General features: G+C 41.8%; 1 protein-coding gene and 1 long non-coding RNA gene across 4 annotated transcripts; one reads left to right on the top strand and one right to left on the bottom strand.

Annotated features, from left to right (window-relative positions):
- Window positions 1-1,469: 1,469 nt before the first annotated feature.
- On the bottom strand, window positions 1,470-12,194 carry LOC118360971 (lysosomal amino acid transporter 1 homolog). Of its 3 annotated transcripts, XM_052482688.1 has the most exons (12): window positions 11,220-12,194; window positions 10,351-10,582; window positions 9,283-9,385; window positions 6,600-7,112; window positions 5,849-5,905; window positions 5,363-5,569; window positions 5,141-5,270; window positions 4,829-4,916; window positions 3,446-3,597; window positions 3,232-3,345; window positions 2,896-3,081; window positions 1,470-2,392 (listed from the first exon to the last, which is right to left on the bottom strand). In XM_052482688.1, the coding sequence occupies exons 6-12, from the start codon at window positions 5,566-5,568 to the stop codon at window positions 2,300-2,302; spliced, it is 969 nt and encodes a 322-aa protein (XP_052338648.1). In that variant the 5' UTR covers window position 5,569; window positions 5,849-5,905; window positions 6,600-7,112; window positions 9,283-9,385; window positions 10,351-10,582; window positions 11,220-12,194; the 3' UTR covers window positions 1,470-2,299. The 3 variants fall into 3 exon arrangements, with proteins under 3 accessions (XP_052338648.1, XP_052338650.1, XP_035596499.1); XM_052482690.1 differs by lacking the exon at window positions 10,351-10,582; XM_035740606.2 differs by lacking the exons at window positions 9,283-9,385; window positions 10,351-10,582; window positions 11,220-12,194 and having other exon boundaries at window positions 3,232-3,324; window positions 6,600-7,224.
- On the top strand, window positions 7,180-8,074 carry LOC118360972 (uncharacterized). The gene is made up of 3 exons (XR_004820949.2): window positions 7,180-7,325; window positions 7,525-7,616; window positions 7,930-8,074. It is a non-coding gene; the product is annotated as an uncharacterized LOC118360972 (long non-coding RNA).
- Window positions 12,195-12,660: the final 466 nt, after the last annotated feature.

Here is a 12,660-nt window from a genome sequence, read left to right as displayed (position 1 = left end):
AGAGGGGTTCTCAGAGTAGATTAGCAGAGGTAAATACAGTAAGTAGGATGTCTGTATAGTGTACAGTGACTGTGAAATGTAATGTAAGCAATTCTTTCCCCAAACATGATCAGTCATTTATTAAAATGAATAATGCCTGCAAGAAATATACACAGTGATACATGGGCAAAATAATATTGCTCAAGTTTTAATTTAACCTTTATTTTACTAGGCAAGTCAGTTAAGAACAAATTCTTATTTTTAATGACGGCCTAGGAACAGTGGGTTAACTGCCTGTTCAGGGGCAGAACGACAGATTTGTACCTTGTCAGCTCGGGGATTCGAACTTGCAACCTTTCAGTTACTAGTCCAACACTCTAACCACTAAGCTACCCTGCCGCCCCATGAGTCAAATCATCACACTGACAAATCTTTCCTGAGAGTGTGCACACCTTGCTTTGGCCTACGTCATGAGGTGATATCTGAAGTTGTAATTGATACCTCCCTCAATGAATTGCATTGTGTGAAACTAGAGAGCATAGAGGGATGTATGTGAAGTATGTGGAGCACCATAATGAAGAACGGAGGGGAAAGTGGATGTGATGGTGTGGGCCCTGGCCCTGCAGTGAGAGAGAGCAGGCTCATTAAGACATTCCCAGCATTGTGTGTTTATAAACAGCTTCTTGTTCATTCCGGTGATGGATGATGGCCTGCTATCGCTGGCTCTTCCTGCTGCCCTCCGTAAGAAACCCTGGGACTGCCTAGGAACACAACCTCAAGTTTCACAACCGACGAGGACTACACACACATACTCCTACTCCCTCAATGTCACTGTACGATATCAGCCCCCCACACAGTTCATCTTCTCAATGAACCCATCGTGATAGTTTTGTTCTGACCTTTCCTTCCTCTCTGGGTGGGCCCTCAATGTCACTTATATGTGTGTGTATGTGTGTGAGAGGGAAAACGCGTGTGTGTGTGCGTGAGTGAAGGGTTTCCCGGGGTCAGAATTCCATCGCTCGTTTTCTTCGCTAACATGACAGTATAAGAATAACTCCACTAATGAAGAAAAACAACATAGCTGTGTATTCCAGGAACTTTAGCTCCAGTGACAGGTCTACCAGGCTCCCCCAGGGTCTACCAGAGTGTAGAGTGGAAAGGTCAGAGGTCAGGAAGAGGACTTGATCTGCACGTGACATGATTAATTAAGGTTGAGTGTACATGGGATAAAGTCAAGGTTACAGTTGGATAAATATGGTGAAATATATAATACCAGAGCCATATAGTGGGGCAAAAAAGCCTCTCATCTTTTTAAGTGGGAGAACTTGCACAATTGGTGGCTGACTAAATACTTTTTTGCCCCACTGTTTATTGAGAGAGTTCAGCCATGTTGGTGCGTTTATTCTCTAAATGTTGGTGATGTAACAATACGAGACTCTCTGACAGTTCCCTCTGAAATGACCCGCTGTAAACAAGCAAAACAGAGCAGCGAATTTAACAGGCATTTTTATTGATTAGCATTTTGGATAATGTGTTTCCAAGTCTCTACTTTGTGGTGTCAACAATTTCCATATAGTGGCTTGCGAAAGTATTCACCCCCTTAGCATTTTTCCTATTTTGAATTCAAATAGATTTTTTGGGGGGGTTTGTATCATTTGATTTACACAACATGCCTCTACCACTTTGAAGATGCAAAATATTTTTTATTGCAAAACAAAAAAGAAATCAGACATCAAAAAAGGAGTCAACAAAAAGTACATAAATCTACAATTCAAAATGCTTAAAGGCAACTGATGTAAACAATCAAATAAATGAAGTACAGTACTTCAGACATTTACACTTTAATGAAGTTACAATAAATCCACATGAACATGTCAAGACACTAAGATTCATGTCTCTGTATACTCAAGACATGAAGTGATCTGCAAAAAAATATTTTTTGTCAATCACTTCTGAAATACAAAACAAGACTATTCTAATCTGACGAGAGGGTTCCATGTAGTTACCAGTAGTAGTGTCATGATTGTCAGGAGAGGTTTTTAAATTTGAAATACTAGAAGTATTTAGACAAATGGTTGGAAGGTCCTTCTCTAAAAGATTAAGAGCAATTATGAACAGCTAAAGTAAACTATAGCTGAATCCCAATTAACAAAGTGGCATCTTTCTCATAACACAAATACAAATAAATATAACAATACAGTGAAAAGGGATTTTCTGTGTTTGTCAAAAAGTTATGGATTTAGTGTTTAGGAATGTGAGTGAGTCTATTGGGTGGGGATAATTGTCTGAAACTGCTAGATCCAGCACAAAGGGAGCAGTTTCATTTGTCCAGCAGAGTAGCTCTCTCATCATGCTGCGATTCCAACTCCTCCAGAGGGGCATTATTGCGGTATATCAGGAACTGTACGGAGATCTGAAGCAGCGAGTCAAGGGAATTCAGAAAAAGAAAAAAAATTCATGCCAGAAAGGAAACGCATTCCAACAACTGGATGCTGGCATATAGGATAATTTTATACATTTTTTTATTTATTTTACCTTTATTTAACCAGGCAAGTCAGTTAAGAACATATTCTTATTTTCAATGACGGCCTGGGAACAGTGGGTTAACTGCCTGTTCAGGGGCAGAACAACAGATTTGTACCTTGTCAGCTCGGGGGTTTGAACTCGCAACCTTCCAGTTACTAGTCCAACGCTCTAACCTCTAGGCTACGCTGCCGCCGCTGTACTTAGATAATACTATACAAATCAACCTGAACCTGTTGCATTTGGATAAGTTATTTAGGGTAATTGTAATACAAAAGAAAGTCAAAAGCTAAAGTTTAGTGTTATGTCAAAGCACACAAAATATTGTTGGATATTACAAAAATATTGGTGGAAAGGCCAGAGGCCAAGTAGGCATTTTAATGAGAAGGATACCAGGATGTCTAGAGAGAGGGTGCCCAGGCTTCCTATGAGCCAGGGCAGGTGGTGGATGATGTAGCTTCCCTCTCCCTGGCCTTGCTCAGGGTTCTTCAGCAGCACACTCAGGCCGTACGTAGTGTTACCCAGGATGACCAGGGCAAACAGGAAGTAGGACACACCCTCCGTCGACTTCCTTAAGTACTACCAGAGACAGAAACATTCTAAATATAATGAGAAAGAAAAAGATCCATGCAAAACTTTTACAGGTAGGTTTGCCTCCACTGTAAAAAGTATCTGTCCATCCAGTACTCGTTCACTTCCTTACCAACACCTCCCACTTTTAAGACTCACATTAGTGTGCATTTGTGGCAGTCTGGAACAGAGGTAGAGCACTGAGGATATGGAGCCAATGGTAAACCCAATAATCTCCTTGGTGCTGAAAGCCTGGACACAAAGACAAAGCATCTGCATGTCACAGACAGATAAAAGGTTGGCTAGGGGCTAGAATAAAATCAACAAATCAATTACATTAACATCCACTGATTACACAAAGCTCATATTTTACCTTAACACTGTCCACAGTGGTTGACAGCAAGGCCCGCCCCTTAAACCCAGGGAGGACCACATCCTGTTGGGACCCTGACCCAGGTAAGGCAACGAGGCTGGCAAAGAAGCCCAGTATATAGACTGCACCAACTACATTTAGAACCGACCTGTCTGGGTAAAGGAAAAATAAAAGCTATCAGTTGTCAATATTGGTAGACACCGCCTCAGCAAAGTCATCAACAAAAGGTCACGGTGTCAACGGTTGCGACAAGAATTAGGAAACGAAATATCAAAATATGGTGGTGATGCAAAGTATTGCTGACATCACACTAGTTTTGTATGATTCTTCCTCCTGTGTAATGAAGGTCTGTTTCTCAACACTAATCCTGGGGACCCTCTGTGTATAGGCTACAGCAGTCTAACCTGACACCCATCAGGTTCACTGAACTGTCTCAGCCTCCAGTATTTATGCTGCAGTAGTTTGTGTCAGGGGGCTAGGGTCAGTTTGTTATATCTGGAGTACCTCTCCTGTCCTATGTGAATCTAAGTGTGTGTTCTCTAATTCTCTCCTCTCTTTCGGAGGGCCGTGCCCCAGGACTACCTGACATGATGACTCCTTGCTGTCCCCAGTCCACCTGGCCATGCTGCTGCTCCAGTTTCAACTGTTCTGCCTTACTATTATTCGACCATGCTGGTCATTTATGAACATCTTGGCCATGTTCTGTTATAATCTCCACCCGGCACAGCCAGGAGAGGACTGGCCACCCCACATAGCCTGGTTCCTCTCTAGGTTTCTTCCTCGGTTTTGGCCTTTCTAGGGAGTTTTTCCTAGCCACCGTGCTTCTACACCTGCATTGCTTGCTGTTTGGGGTTTTAGGCTGGGTTTCTGTACAGCACTTTGAGATATCAGCTGATGTACGAAGGGCTATATAAATAAATTTGATTTGAACTGTTAAATAACAACTGTATGTATAAAAATACATTGCAGCGTCCTGGAATGAACATTTGCGTTATGGGCAGAACATAGAACAATGTAGACAAGCCATACCTTGTTCTGTCATGCATTTGTGTTATACTGTATATTACAATCAAGAAGAAAAAGAAACGCACACCTATATAGGCGAGGTGCTGGCTAGCGGAGTGGAAAACTTGAAAATAAAATAGCCGCACACTCTAGGAGCTCAGAAAAAAAAAGTAATATGCAACATTTCGATAGCCAAGCTGTCTTCATCAGGGTATACTGTATATTACAAACTGTGGTCCCAGTGTAACACAGAGGCCTTAGTTAATAGTCAAAGCGTGGAATGTACACTGACCAATGGCCTTGATTTATTATTGACAAGACAAATCTCACAGCAGCTAATTTCGTAGAGATCAAATACATTAACAGACAAAAACTCACTGTTATTCATCCTGTGCTTAGATACGTAGTAAAAGTACAATCCCAGCATCAATAAGTCAGCCAGTACATAATACACTGCTGTGTATATCTGTATGAGAAGGGGGAGAGAGACGTGTCAGTGCGGTGGACAAGGGGATATACTAGTTTAAATGCATATTATTACACTTTTTCGGAACATTAAAACATTATTTTCATTGGTGTCTTGGAGTCGACAATTACAGTTGATCCCTCTATTTTCATGCCTGACAAACCTTTCTATTGTTATTGAAACCATTTCAGTAATATTGACTGACCCAAATAGCTGTCACTTACCTGTAGAGGCAGTTGGTCAGCTAAGAATGAGCCTACAAGATTGCAGGAGTCACCCCCCAGCCACAGCAACAGAAACCAAATGGACAAGGCGCTGTCCATATTCCCACTCTTACAAGAGCTGTAGTATTGCCTGTATTCATGAACACAACAAAATAATTACAATAAAAGGTGTTGTCCATACATTGGAAATGGGCTGAAATAATATACCCAATCAAGACTTACGGCAGAGAAGAAACCATGAAGCACACTATAGACAGCAGACCCAGGATGACACTGGCCATGTCCCTGGCATCCTGGGCACATTCCCCCAGCCCTTCCCAAACCCATACCGATCCATTGGGGCATACAGAGCTGAAGTTTCCATCAGTGTTCCATCCAAAAGACACCCGCTTGAGGACACCATCAGCTGACCCCATATTCAGGCTCATGCTAAGCAGAGGGGAAAGGGTTAAACGAACAAGCTAGACAATGTAGCTACCTAAATAAACAAGCCGTCGCTTATTATTTATATCGACAAAACTTGTTTACAGCTAAGTCTCAAAATGTACTATCTGCTATGGAATTCAGAGTGAAGTCGGTTTGTGCTGATAGACTTTTCAGCTGGGGACAAACATCTTGCACGCTGAGTTATTACAGCTGGCTTTTCTTCAAACGTCCTCTGGGACAAAGGTTGTGGTCAAACATTAACAACAACAAAAAGTATCTTACCTGTTTCTCGGGCGGTTATTGAAGTGTCCAGGGAGCCCCAATGCCTTTTTCAGACGTCTGTTCGCAAAGGTTTGGGAGAAAACAATTTAGCTCAACTGAACTGATTGGAATATGAGCTCCAACGTCAGAGAAAAGGCGGAGTTAGGACGACAGATACACCATAGAGATCCGATTAAATTACGTACTCTGTCTTCATTTTATGTGTAACAGTTCAATGTAGAAATTATGTTTGTAATATAACTCCGGTCAAAAACAAATCAACTAAATTTGAAAAATGTCCAAATCATTGCACAAAATAATAATCCGAACTAGTTAACTGCGTTTGTGGGGGACGTTTCTGGAATTTAGGATGCACCTTGAAATAGACAGACACGATGAATATTGTCCTCAAGTTCCTGTAACTTGAAGTTACAAAACAGAGGCAACCTGTGTCCATATGTCACATGTTCGCATCAGATATCAACAGTCCTCGTTAGTTGGCCTCATCGATCTGCGTTGCAATTCTGTCATTAGTGTGCAGCAAGCCTCCCCCCACGGTCTCCGAAGATCTACAGGCTTTACATTTTTTCATAAAGCTGTGAAAATTAAGACTTATCATGTACATCTGATGTTCGCTGCGGCCGCATATTTCTGCCTGAAACATGAAAATTTCCCAGCTATTCTAACGATCGCACGCAAACGACTCGACAGGTAGCCAATTACTCCCATGAAATTGTGACAAATTCAGTGTATTTTGAACAGCATGGCTTACCTCACAAGCTCTCAAAACTCTGCTTGGCCTTAGCTCGCGGGAGTCTTCGATCTAAATAGTGTTGTCAGCTGACCCTGCTCACCTGACTGATGACTCAGCACAGAACTATGCTTAACCAAAGAAAATGTATATAATGACGAGATGGTCTAGTCTCCTCCCCCAAAATGGGAGGTCTGCTTATTATCGGGGACATATTTTGACCGGAGCAAGCCCTCTTGCTTCCTCTCTGCTCTGAAATCATGTCAGTTTATTCTACAAAATACCTTCCCTAAGGACTATTTTGGTCTGGGTTCAACTGTGTCACAAAAATGCATCTGACACTGATTTTTTAAATATATTTTTTATTATTTTACCCCCCCTCCTTTTTTTCGAAATGTTCTCATCGCTGGAACTCCCCAACGCGAGGCGAAAGTGGAATCATGCCCGAAACATGACCCACCTAACCGCGCTCCTTAACCCGGAAACCAGCCGCACCAATGTGTCGGATGAAACACATTCCAACACACTTCTTACCTGCAAAAAAAAAGAGTTGTTATCGACGATATAACGTTACTACCACTATGTCGCAGTTTTTTACTAGGTGTCTTCAGGACTTGCCTTAAATTAATATTAATAATGTACATCAAATTGTTAAATCAGCCTCCGAGACTCCAGCTAACAAGAATGAAAAGGGGTTCAATATGTATACCTTTATAGGAAGCTAACGTTACATAGACAACTATGAAGGTGAGTACCAAGTCAATGACAGAACTTAGCTAGCTACATTCATTAGCTAGCTAATTTAACTATTAACTGTAGCTAGCTAGTTACTTCGTAAAATGATGTACCGTTGACAGAATCTACATGATAATGTGTGTATTTTCGTTAGCTTGGTTAAGTTATGCTTGCTAGCTAAAAATAATTGTTATTCATGTCTTCTACACAGTATCTAACAAAGATACATTGACCGGAGAGATCACCGTGAGGGCTGCCTGTCACAGGTCCATGAGGAAGAGCGAAAAGCAGCACAGCATGAGAGTAGGGAAAGGTTTTAGATAGCTCGGGACCTTGTTAATAAACATCTCCTGTGCGACACTGTCATCATGGTCAAAATGTGTTGGAGACAGTGTCAAGGTTTAATCTTATCAATAGATAGATATTAATGATGGGTCCCAATCCCAATTTATCTGCTGCTGCAGTGTTTGGTAATTGTGTTACTGAGACAATGTATTCCTGTATAGATAAATGAGCCCCTAGTTAAGAAGACAAGACACTACTATGTTTATTATTATTCATGGGCCGCATTATTCTTGTTTCTCACTTCAGTCTTTCATCACACTTATCTTCACAGATGGTGTTAAAGCACTCCGTACCAGTGATAGTGGTCCAGAGCCACTGCTCCTGTATTGCAGGAAGTGCTATGTGCAATCATCTGGTGGCCCTTCTTTACCAGACTCAACTAAACATTCCTGCTGCACCACCAGTTCACAGCTGCAGACACAGAATAGTGTTGGCACAAGCCAAGAACACTTGAGTCTATCAATATCCATAAAAAAATGCACCTGAAAAGTATTCAGCCTATGTAACAGTAAATCCTTGTTAATTAGGGTGTGAAGACCGTTCCGGTTGATGGGATAGAGTTCCGTAAACCTATAAACTCGTGTGCTGATGGAATAAGATAAGTTGGAGGTTCCTAGAATGGAAACATTTTAGAAAACATTTTCCTGTGATTGTTTTTGTATCCAGATGATGAGCCTAAACAGTGGCGTCTTTACGATGTAATGACACATTTTGGGACAAAGACTGGGGGGAAATATATAATCTATAAATCTGTATTTTAATTAATTTTATTTGAACTTTCAGGTTTGTGCTGTTTCTGGAAAAGTTACATGAGTCCTTTGTCATAGTAATCTCGCCAACCTGGTGTTAAGGTTTTAAAATGTTTTGCAGAAGTTCTCTCTACATAGCACTCAATGGATACATGCCTGACATGGACCTTCGCTTCTCAGAAACGTATGCCAAATTTTCTCTACTTGTGACAACAATGGAAATGTCAGCTGCCCCTGGTTGAATTCGCCTGTCCTATCAGCTTCCACAGCCAAAGACCATGGAATTGTGAAGATTACCGATGCCCCATCTCCACCAATACTTCCATTAGATGGCTACAGGCTTCAGTCTTCCCAGTGTGCTTACGTCCTTAGCCATCGGGAGCAGTTCCACGTCAAGGCCATATGTAGAATGTATGCACACATGACTGTAAGTCGCTTTGGATAAAAGCGTCTGTTAAATGGCATATATATAAGGCATTAGAGACAACCTACGAGATGTCACAGAGAGTCGATGTTGCAGCCCGGAATGGCATCAGCTCAGGAAAATTAGAATAACATCCTCTCGTTTTCGAGAGGTTTGCCATGCCCGGGGAGAGACCTCGGCTGAGCTGAGCTGAGCTGAGCGAATGTTCAAGGGATCTGGTATGCAGACCATGGAGATGAAGAGGGGGCTAGCCATGGAGCCAGTGGCTGTACAGGAGTACTGCACACTGAAGAATGTTAACTTATTTCCGTGTGGCTTCATAGTGCACCCAGATGCTCCGTGGTTAGGATCCTCTCCAGATGGCATCATATTTGATCCCAGTGTGAGACCACACTTTGGACTCTTAGAGGTCAAGTGCCCAAATGTACCAAGTTATGTTGAGTGCCCTTACCTGAAGATACAGAATGGAGAGCTGAAGTTGAAGAGATCTCATGCTTACTACTAGGTGCAAGGTCAAATCCTTCTCACAGGTTGTAGCTGGTGTGACTGTCCTCCTGTGCACAGATGACAACCGAGTTGAAAGGATATATAAAGATCTACAGGTTTCAAAAACTATGAGAAGGTTGACCACTTATTTTTATCACTACTTGCAGAAGTGTCTCTCACACCTGAATGGATCCCATGCATGGGTGCCAAGTTTAGTGGTTTCACAAAAAACAAGTATTGATGTTCTTGTGAAGAAAACTAGCAGAATGGATTTGGTGAGAAAAAAAAATTCAGCAAATGTTCAACAGTTCAGTTAAACAATTACACATCTCCAACATTGTACTAAATCTTGCATTCTGGCTATTCTGTGTTTACTTGATTTCTTTCCCCCACCCCTAAACTCATTGCCTAATTAAAGACAATACAAGCTCCACACAAACTGATATTCACTACAACACAAATGATTGCTACATGTTGTAGATAAACATATTATTTTGCTGCTAGCATGTACATTTACACTGGCTTGGCCCATGCTCTGACCAAAGGTCAATTTTGATAGTTGACCAACAGGCACATCACTGGAAATAATTGGTTGATGCTGCCTGAGATGGTCAGGGGGGTGACTGTGTCAAAAAGCTTGTTCTCCTTTACTCTGCGGATCATTCTTTCAACATGCACTCTCAGACTGGCAATGGATTGGGCCTCCCTAACCTCATGCACTGGCATCTGTGTGCGTCTTGACAGAAAGGCTGGCCGGTAGACCTTGCACAGAACAATGTAATCTACGAGAAAGGCCTTATCCACCATAATGGCCATGTCGGGTGAGTAAGGAAATAATTCCAGACTGCTTGAAGATCTCCTTGTCATTCACAGATCCAGCATACAATGATGACACAAAAGTTGACAGCTCCATGTGGTGACATTCCCAACATGCCCTTAAAGGTACAGCATGTCTTGTAGGAAGGAACACCTCACTCTGCAGTAGTAGTGAAGATGGTGTATGGCAGCGGAGTTCAGTGCAGTCAATCACTACCTGGGTGTCTGGATAGTCCTTGAACTCAGGTGGTAGGTGGGCTTCGATGGTTTCCTTGTGGATCCATACCCGTGCTTACCCAAGCAGACAGTAGAGGAAGTTGGCCCAAGAGATGATAATCCGTCTCCCTGTCGATTGGTAGATGCTGAACCGATGAGCCAAATCCATCTGCTTCAAACCCAGCGACAGACGAGTCATAAACAAGACACTACTCGTCGATTGATGTCAGTGTCTGAACGTAAAGAAACCCGTTTTAGTACAATATAGTCCTTATATTTGGTCCATAACAAAAAGTAAATAATGTTTAACAATTGCAGTAAGATCAAATAAGATAATATTAAGTATTTAATGTAGTTGTCACTTTCCGGTTTTCTTTCAGTAACACTTGTTTCAAATGGATTGGTGCTTGTGACTCTTACAAACTTAGTCTCTGCTGCCCGCTCAATCAAGTGCCAGAAGGCCATCAGGTGGGTGTAGCATTCAAATCTAAAGACGGACCCAAATTACTATTATTGTCCATCTTCTCTAAGCCTTAAGTAGCACAAGACATGACCGAGCTGCTATTGTAGACTGTTTTCTTGTTACTGTAATTCACAGCAGCGAATTTGTTTGAAATGTTCCGTTATTTAACCTGGGAAGTGGACTAAGAACCAAATCTTATTTGCAGCAACGACTTGGGAGCATTTTGGGGGGTTAACTGAAAACGAATGTAAAGACAACATACATTCAATATGCCTTCTTATGCTAAAATATGCTAGCCTAGATTTAAATAACAATGAACATGTTCTTAAAAGGTAAGATGGACTTTGGGATAATACTAATTAATAGTAAATAATAAACCCTATTAATGCTGGATAATAAATTATTACCTTGTGTAAAAACGTATACCCTCGTCAGAACCAGCAAATCCATGTAGACCAAAGCCGTATTGGGCGGTCAGTTCTCCAGCTTGGCTCGAAGCTCTTTAATTTCTCTTACATGCTCATGTTTTGTCATTTGGGTCACGTTCAGGGACTGCATAGTAATCATGTGTCTGGACCGGATCAGAGACGGCACAGTCCATAAGCAGCGCACCTTGTTCTTCGTCCTCCTCGGTTGGAGCAGGATGTTTCAGTCTTCTTTCCCAAACACCGGGTCTCTTTTGAATGTGCTAGTTCCACACGAAGAGTAGGAACAACACCTCTTTTTAGGTATTGTCGCCCCCCATTTTTTTCCCTCAACAACGTCACTCGACGAAATGTGTACTACACACCTTTGTGTGTTTGGTGACAGTAAAGTTGTCACGACATACTGCCACCAACCCCCTTTTTCTGAGCTCTAAGTTACATCGACCGGGAAACTATGGAAGCTCACAATACCATTACATTTGGAGGAAACTGAACACAGAGGCACTGAAAAATGTTCATTAGCACCTCCTTCGCCGGGCTGTAATTTAAACGTAGTCATTGCGAACTATTTCAGTCAGAAATGCATCAACTAAAGTTATAGCTAGTAAGCTAATGATAAAAACAACAGCAGAAATCGCTCCGGAAGTTATCAACCCGGTAGGAAGTAAATTAGAATGTTGGAGGCGGTATAATGCATAGAGCCTATTGGCGACCGGGGTCAGCCTGCAGGCACCCTGACCGCAACAAGGACTCGCTCGGGCGCGATGAGCCAAACCCTCCCCTAACCCGGACGACGCTGGAGCAATTGTGTGTATTCCTATGGCACAGCCCGGGAATGAAGCTGGGTCTGACCGCTGCAGCCCTCGGGAGGCTCCTGACTCCGATTTTAAATGTAATGCCACAGCAGATGAGATGTAAGAAAATAACTGTTCCATTAAAATGTTCACACCTTTGACAATACAGTACTTTTAGTTGATTGATATCTATGAATGCCATTTCCTATCTACTTTGTCTAAGAGTAATGTACTTACAGAACGAATGAACCCCTTTTAGTGCTTATGGTCTCTCAGGGTGGGATAGCCTATTTACTTGGGTATGTGAGAGATGGAGGGATCGTGATGACTCACAGGCTTGACTGATGTAAAAAGAGAAGTCCATTGGGTAACTAACTTCATTTGAAAACCTGCACCATATTATCTCGACTTGCACATTTTTCAAATTCATTAACCATTGTGACTCAGTCTTGATTGAGTCCTTGATTGTAAAACCCATTGCCAACCTGGTATTAATTTAAAACCTTTTATCCTATATTGAGATTACAAATCTCTCTCAAAAGAGACCTGATTATATAATGAAAAAAGATCACAGAAACATGTTCAATCTGTTTTTTCTCAGAGCCTGAAATTAATTTGTGTCTTGCAAC

Source organism: Oncorhynchus keta, chromosome 28 (assembly GCF_023373465.1).
Source record: "Oncorhynchus keta strain PuntledgeMale-10-30-2019 chromosome 28, Oket_V2, whole genome shotgun sequence".
NCBI classification, from domain to species: domain Eukaryota; kingdom Metazoa; phylum Chordata; class Actinopteri; order Salmoniformes; family Salmonidae; genus Oncorhynchus; species Oncorhynchus keta.
This window is presented reverse-complemented; position numbering and strand designations above follow the sequence as displayed.